General features: G+C 40.9%; 1 protein-coding gene across 1 annotated transcript in view; it reads right to left on the bottom strand.

Annotated features, from left to right (window-relative positions):
* Window positions 1-1421: 1421 nt before the first annotated feature.
* Window positions 1422-8709, bottom strand: part of FAM135B (family with sequence similarity 135, member B) — a gene marked incomplete at its 5' end in the record, with an annotated part of 120917 nt that continues 113629 nt past the window's right edge. The window contains 2 exons of the mRNA XM_008589109.1: window positions 1422-1932; window positions 8267-8380. Coding sequence (XP_008587331.1) covers window positions 1727-1932; window positions 8267-8380 — 320 coding nt within the window. The remainder of the gene's footprint in view (window positions 1933-8266; window positions 8381-8709) is intronic.

An 8709-nucleotide genomic window follows, 5' to 3' on the forward strand; every position in this document is an offset into this window, starting at 1 on the left:
TGTGGTAAGACCAGGATGTAACAAAAATTTAGAGAGGACCCACAGAGAAACCCTAAATCCATTGTGTGTAAATCTGCCTTTGTCAAACATTCAACAGCTCTTGCCCCTGTTTTAAAAATAAATAAATAAATTCACAAGACTGCTCTCCTAAAAATTCACCTGTCTGGATGCATTTCCCACAGTGCACATTTGTTTTTCAAAGTCAAGTTGTTAATATGCAAGGATCCAAAACTCTCAGATGAGCCCAGATTTACTTGGCTTTATTACCGCGACATCAGAATCATGGTCCAGGTGCTGAGACCAGAAGCATAATCCCACATGAGTTTCTGCACTTCAGAAGTGACTTCTTGCAGAAACAGAAACTTTCCTCTCCAGAAGATGTATCTCCTGTGTTATTAATTCCTACTGTTCCGTTCATGCATTCCTTTCATACAACTAAATGATTGTTTGGCTTTCTTTAGGCTTCCTTTAGCCCACAAAGTATACTTAGTCTTTGGGACCATATTAAACATCCTGCTAATTGTCAAAACTTCTCCTTAAGTCACTTACCAGTAACAGTTAAGTTGAGTCTTGGTCTGGCTGTTGTTTCCAGTCTTACCTCACTTTTGTCCCTGTTGTGTATTGGTTTTTATCAGTGGTGGCCTTTCCCAGCCCTTTATTTTCCTAAGGCAAGAAGACATTTCTATTGAAAGATAACCAGCACCCTTCTTAGAGCTCCCCTGAGGTTTTGATCCAGCGCTCCTCCATTTAGATGTCTCTTTCTTTCCATGAGAGGAGAAGAAGCTGGCCATGTTAATGGTTTTAATTTTTTTGCAATTGCATCAAATGCTAACATAGCATTTCTTTGGAAGTGTATCAGCAGGAGCTTCACATGTATGTGCATTAATCACAGTGCCCCTTCTGCTAGGTTTAGTCTCACTCAGTTTTTCTTACTACAGACAGACGTTTAAGCAATCACAAAAATACTCTGTGGACCAGGACTATGCATAGAAAATGTCTGGGGAAGTAGGTGGTGCAACTAGTTCAACAGGTCCTCTGTGGTTATTTTTGTTTGTATCAAACTTGTATTTACCTATAGCCTCACCTTTATCCCTCCTTACCTTAAGTCACTCCACCCACTGCTGTTGTGAAATAAAATTAGAATTTATAACACATTCTTTTGTCCCTTGCTTAGAAAACATTGAAGAGGGAATGAAAGTATGAGCATAACATTTCCTTGAACAAGTGGCACATTTGATAGGGATTTTATTTACACAATTAGTTTCCACTTCTGCACAGAGATTAACCTGAGTTCTGAAATGCTTGTGTGCACTTAATTAATCAAAAATGATAAAGCTATGAGCTAGTATATTGGACACATCTAGTTAAACTGGAGCAATCACTCTGTGAGCCTGTGGTGGTCACGAAGGTGGCCCACCCACTCCAAGTATTCTTTTTCTTTATTTTCTCATATTTTTCCTAGAAAGCAACTGAATGAGACTCCAGGTGGCTAGACAAATTCAAGCAAAGTTTGTTGTCTTTTACTCTATTTGTTCTGCTTTCCCAAATCTTCAAAAGGAAAGCACCTCTAACATCCGGTTCCACCCCAGCCTCCATCCCTCAACACGGTCTTCTTGGTTCTCCACCCTGAAATCACAGAGGTCTATAAAAGTATGTCTCGGTCAAAGCTCTCAATTGATCTTAAACATTTCTTGCAAGTTACCCACAACCTGCTCCCTCAAAGCCACTACTTGAAGTAGTTGAGTCCCGCCACCAAGAAAAACTTCTCTAGGAAGAGTTCTGAATCCAGCACAGCGATGTGAGCGGCTCGGCCGATCAGGGTGTTGGCAGTGTTGGGCAGGGCATGGAACACGTTGTGTCGGATTAAAGTACACTCCTTGGCTTCAACCAGAGGCCCCAGAAGGTTGTTGATCATTTCTGCGTAAACTGGCCCTTGAAGGAGGAAAGAAGGACATGAAGCTGGTGCAGAAGTTAGCAGTGGGATCTAGAGAACAACACCGGATGTGTGTTAGGATCCTACTCCAGGGCAGACCTTTATATACCAGTTTCCGACCTCCTCCTAATGGTTGTGAAATAAATAAGAAATGAAGTCAAAGTTCTCTTTGTCTGGGTAGATTACAACAGCCAGCGGTCAGAAGGGACATTCCACATGATGGCTTTGTGCATCTGTGCACCAGAAGTTGTGACACAATTGGGGGTGGAAGGAGGGGTTCCTTGGCGGATGACTGTGGCTATCAGTGGCAGGGCAGGGAAGGAGGAGGTGGTAGTGATATAGGAGGTGCTCAGTTTTCCTGGGCTTAGGTTTCAGGACAGTCCTCTGGGTTTCAAGCCACTCCCTGAAGTCTCAGTCCCCTCCTCTGGGCTCTCCCCTAGAAGAGGAGAGACTTCTTTTTAGCACCAACAGGGGAAAATGAGACCACAAGGTCTGGTTTATGCAAATCCAGTGGCTGGGCATGCTCAGCAGAGAGGGGTTATGTAAGTCTGATGGCCAGGCATGCTCAGTAAAGTGGAGTTTATCCTCTGAATGACCTTGCACTAGAGATGCTAGAGAGCACAGAACATTCTTGAACATGACTGTGCATGTGACAGAACTTGACCAATGAACATGCTCTAGGAAGAGACCAACTGATCATGTGCAAGACTAATGTTACCCAATGAGGAATCACCTCCTTAACTGAATATTCATTAGATGGCAAAACTATAAAAGCCAAATCCCTGCAGAAGGCAGGACTGTTGCTTGCTCTCCTGCAGCTAGTCCTCATTCTCCCTGTGGAGTGTGTATTTCTTTCTTTTTGTATCAAACTTACTTTCAGCAAGCAGCTGCTCATTCTCTTGAGCCAGCCTGCATTCTGTTCTGAACTTTGAATATGTATTTCTTACGTGTGCATTATAGGCCCTGCTCAGTCTCTGGAGCCATGCTGCACTCTCTCTGTAAAATCTGTGTTTCTTATTCATTATATTAAACCTGTTCTCATTTTCTACTGTGATTCTGCTCTTGAATTCTTTCCTGTGGCAGAGTCAAGAACCTGGTAAGAGAACAGGGTGGGTTGAGGCCGACTATCAGGCCCCCCAGACCCTACCTCCAATATCACCAGGGAGGACCCTCAGAGACTCAAGTTCTACTTCAGGGGACCATGGGAGCTGGAGACACATCTCAACAGAGGGGAGGAAGCAGGCACTTCCCGATGTCATGTGTTGCACAAGCCATGTGGAATTTCACCAGGCTCTCCTGATTCTGGGTGTGAGGGGGAAGAAGGAAAGGAAAGCGGTTTCATTGTTGTTGATATTATGGGTTTGTTTTGTTTTTATACCTGAAAGTCTGAACTGACTGTGTTTCCATCTGAAGGTGACTCAGTTGCAATCTTGGCCCAGGCAGTGGGGTCTCAGAGTTGTGCAGTGAAACTGAATTGTTGAGCAATAAATAAATTTGCACCCCTGAGTCTACCATTCATACCTCCTAGACCTGTGTTCTTCATTTCTACAGATCTGTTCATGACAACTTTCATATACAGAGAGATACCCTCTGGAATGGTCCCGAGGGCTAGGATATTTCACTTTTGACTTACTGGGGAGACAGTAATCGGAGGTTGTGAGATAAGCCTCTGGGTGTCCACATCAAATAAACTGGTCTCTTTTATAAAGCCAGTATGGCACCCCCAGTTTGTGCAGTGAGAGGGACAGTTCTTATTCTGAGCTTAACAGTCCACCAGCCACACTCTGGACACTCCTCCATGCCACATGAATGAACCCACACTGCTCCACCCACCAAGTTATCAGCAGAGGAGGCCACCTGGAACCCTGATGTGATGGTTAATTGTAGGTGTCAACTTGATTAGATTAAGGAATACTGAAAAAAACCTGGTAAAGTTATCTTTTTAGGTGTGTTCATGAGGGTGTTTCCAAAAGAGATGAGCATCAACACCTCAGTGGACTGGGAGAAAAGATCCACACTCAATACGGGTGGGAACCATCCAATCTGCTGGGGGCCCAAGAAGAACAAAAAATAGAGAAAAAAGATGAACTTCTCTCTCTGCTGGAGCTCGGATATGCTCTGCTCTCCTGTTAGTGGACATCAGAGCTTGACACTCTTCAGATTTTGGGTTCCAGGACTTACACCGCTGGCACCATTGACTTCCCTGGTTCTAGGGACTTGAACTGAGCCATGCTACCGGCATCCAGTTTACAGACAGCCTATCATGGGATGCCTCATCCATCACAATTGTGTGAGCCAATTCCCCTAATAAATTCCCTCTCATATTTATACACATGTCCTCTTGTTTCTTTCTCTCTGGAGAACCCTAGTATACCTGCTTTCCCAGGCTGGGAAGGGCAGGTGGACTCCCCACAATGCCAGGAGCACTTTTTCCTTTTTTCCCCCCTGCTTAGGGTCTTGGTTAGAGCACTGAGGTGGAGAAAGTTAAAATGGAAAACTGAAATAGGTAGAGATATGGTTGTGAAAATTTATATCCTATTCAGCTGAGAAAAATTAGGAGCCAAAATGAAGGTAGTACGATCCTTCCCAAGAACCCATTGATATTTTAGAATGGTGGTCATTACAACAGCTAATAATATGTTTAAAGGTTATCACGCCATAAAAGTTTTATGCATAAAGTGTTCTTGTCAGAGGGAAAATGGAAGTCAGCCAAAATTCAGCATCAAAGGAATGGTTAAGGAAATGATGCTTGATGTGATGGTTAAATGATTCTGTGCCCCTTAGACTGATGTACATGAACACTACAGAATAACAAGAACAATGCATGAATGTTGCCAATAAATGAAAAAAGAAGCATGTTATTGTTACACCAATGATGTAATTTTTTAAAATTGTATATGCAATCAAGGCCAGAAGGTCATTTATAAAAACGAACAAAAGTCACTCAAAGTGTAGCAATTACTAAATCAGATCATTTTCTGCTGAAAAGAGTACTGGTTCCATAAGCACTTGGGGTAATCCTAAATAATTTTTAAAAAATGTACAAGGGGTCCTGAAAAACTTCATGGAAAGATTCATATTATCTTTTAATTCCATTTTTCCACGAACTTTTCGAAGTACCCTCATATATAGCATACTCTTAATTTCGTTTTTCTCAAATGAAGCACTGTTTTTATCTTAAATTGACTATTGAGGAAAAAGCAAATTATCTATGTGACAATGCAGTGGGTATGTTGGAAGGTGACACAGAGAGGGCAAGAGGAGGTTGGGGGGTATTTTATTTCAGAATTTTTGAAAAACAGAAATATTAGTACTTCTTTCAGAAAAACAAATAAAAAAGCCATAAACACATATAAATTAAACTCCATTTCAAATCTCCCTAGATGGTTAAATAAATTCACCCATTAAACCACATTTCTTTGATGTCCATTAAAAAATATAACAGAAAATATGAACTTAGAAAAAAGAGTATGCCATTTTTCTCGGGATGACTGACGGGATCACTAATCAATTTAAGTCACATATTGACAACATTTCTTGAAGAATAGCAAGTTTTGTAAAAAATCAATGAACTCCTTCAAAATAGAGCAAAGAGTCTAAAAGGCCTAATATTAGTCAGCAATAACTTCGGGATAGTGTTTTTAAAAATCAAGTCATGGTGCTAATACATCTTTCACACCTCTCTTACGCTCCGTTTTCTTTCTTTTTTTTTTTATAAAGATGACTGGTGGGGGGATCTTAACCCTTGACTTGGTGTTGTCAGCACCACGCTCAGCCAGTGAGCTAACCGGCCATCCCTATATAGGATCCGAACCCGTAGCCTTAGTGTTATCAGCACCGCACTCTCTCGAGTGAGCCACGGGCTGGTCCTTACGCTCCGTTTTCTTTCTTTTTTTTTTTATAAAGATGACTGGTCGGGGGATCTTAACCCTTGACTTGGTGTTGTCAGCACCACGCTCAGCCAGTGAGCTAACCGGCCATCCCTATATAGGATCCGAACCCGTAGCCTTAGTGTTATCAGCACCGCACTCTCTCGAGTGAGCCACGGGCTGGTCCTTACACTCCGTTTTCTAACAGAGGGCAGTGAGCAGCTATGAGCAGCTTGAGTCTGCGCTCTTAGTAAGCAACTGAGGGATGGTTTAATAAATGTTCTGCTTCATTGCAAAAAAAAAATAAAAATAAAAATAAAAATCAAGTCATAGAAGCACCATAGTGTGCCAATTAGGAGTTCAGACTCTGGAGGCAAACTGCCAGCTCCAAAACTTCTTATGAGCATTCTCTGTGCCTCAAGCTTTTCATCTGTAAAATCAGAATAACAACATCTCCCTCCAATGGCCCTCGTGAAGCTTAAATGAATAAGCAAAGTGCATAATTATACCTGGCACAGGCCAAACACTGCATACAGTTTGCAATTTTAGAGCAGGGGTGGGCAAACTTTCTCTGTAAATATTTAAGGCTTTTCAGGACATTCAGTCTATCCTAACTATTCAATATCACTGTGCAATTGCAGCATGAAAATCGCACACACAATATGTAAATGAATGGGTGTGGCTATGTTCCAATAAAACTTTATAAAATGGGAGGTAGGTCAGATTTGGTTTGTGGGCCATAGATTGTTGATCCCTGTTCTTAAGCTTTTACCAAGGTTCAAATGTCACCCCAAATATTTCTCTATATCAGAGAGATGAGAAAGTAGGCAAAGAAAATTAGCAAGTTCCTGCACAAGGAAAAAGTTTGGAGATCTATTGGCAATGACTGTGTTTGGTCAAGTCTGAAGTTTAAAGCCGGGTTACTGATTCCTTGTTTATTGTCACAGGTTTTAGTGTATAGTGGCGTCCCACGGGCAATTAGAAAAAAAAAAAGTGAATAAAAATATACCTAAGAAAAGCATCAATATTTAAAAACTTGGGTTGAAAAATTTAGCAAATATCTTTCATATTTAAACTCAGAAGATAGAGTGAGATAGACCGGCACTGATACACTCTAACAGTGCAGGTATTGCTGGCATAATTATTTGAGAAGACAATTTGGCAAAAAACTTCAAGAGCATTAACTTATCCATATTTTTCCTCCAATAATCTATCTTAATAAAATGTTATAGATTTATAAGAAACATATATATAAAGGATTTAATCACAATACACTTTTAATAATTTTTTAAACATCTCCTGGAAGCAACCTCTATGTGTAATAATTGGGATATTCTTAATTAAACTGTGGTACGTCTCTAAATATAGTATATACAGTGTTTTTATATTTATTAAAATGTTTTTATATTTCTGATATTTTATTAACATGGGCAAATGAACATGACATCATGCTAAATCAAATCATGATGGAAAATTATAACTTTTAACATGACATACGTGTGAAAAGAGAGTGCAAGGAAAGCACAGATGAGGACAAATTGTAAAGGGGGAATTGTGGAATTAGATATGATCATAATTGGTTTAAATGGGCTTGAGTTTTCCAAGTATTCTATAATAGAGCACTGTTTTATCACAAAATGTATAATTTTTTAATGTATCTTATGCTACTTTTCAGTACTTATATTAAGCAATAAAAAACACAATTAGATGTTATGTATTAAAATGAATTTTAATTTTTTTAATCAGATTCTTGTTGTATTTTCTAGGCCCCAGTAGAAATATTGAATATACCTATTTACACATTGGTGTTAAATCTTTGTATCTTTAGTACACTGCTTCTAAAATGCCTTAAAATACAACAAAAATACCATTTACTTAAAAACAATCAAAATACCTGCCATAGTAATAAACTAATTAATCAAAGGAAACCAGAAATGCCAGCCAGTCTCCCTGTCCTGATTGCCTGGAAAATTCCTATCTTTTAAAACCTAACGCAGATGTCACCTCCACAGATCCTCGCCTGACTCTGCCCTCTGCCCTGTTTCACTTCTGTGCTTCTCTTAGTACATCGTGCATGCTTTTATTTTTTGACTTATCCCACTGAACTCTTTCTGCTATTACTTGTCTGATGCCCCAACTAGACAATGAGCCACTGGAGGGCAGAGCCTGTCTCACTGAATTCTTCCTCCCAGTCATCTGTTTCAGTAGCTGGCACACAAAAGAAACTGAAGAAAATTCTGTAATCTGATAAACACATGACTGTTTATTACATAAAGGAAACCTCCAGGATAATCACATCCAGGTATATACGCACACACAGGTAAGCTATGCTTACGCTACCTCTCAGTTCTAGCATAAACACAGCACGCTGCTACCTGGAGCCCAGGTGTGCCTTACAGGCATAGTCAATTTCATAAATGTACTTTGGCTGTTTAAATCAGAAAAAGAATGAAATGCAGCTCACCTGTGTGCCTGTCTCTGAGGGCAGTTTTACACATTTCGATCCTGGCAGAATGAAATGGCACGTAGCGGTCTTGGGGAGAAGCAACCAGCACGACATTTTTAAAATACTGCAGCCCTGTAACAAGACACCAGCGAGTGTTCCTTACCCAGATAGCTTCAGCTTCAACACCCTCTGGTCTGCCCACATCTTACACACCTGCTCCAGAGAGGGGAAAGTGAAGAGGTACCAGACACACTAGTGGTGTCACTGCACAAGGACCTTCTGTTCTGAGGCTGAACCATGCACATCAGAGGGGAGTGGGCATCGCGGGTGCCTGTGGGAGGCCGAGAAAAGGACTCGCTGCCCGGGGCTTTTGTATGTCAGAGGGCAGATGAAGTCCTTGTTCTCATCTGACACAGAAGTGAAGGAGACACATAGCGAGCCACCCTCGACAGTGAGAGACA

The sequence above is a fragment of the Galeopterus variegatus genome, unplaced genomic scaffold (assembly GCF_000696425.1).
Source record: "Galeopterus variegatus unplaced genomic scaffold, G_variegatus-3.0.2 Scaffold5216, whole genome shotgun sequence".
In the NCBI taxonomy this organism is placed as follows: Eukaryota; Metazoa; Chordata; class Mammalia; order Dermoptera; family Cynocephalidae; genus Galeopterus; species Galeopterus variegatus.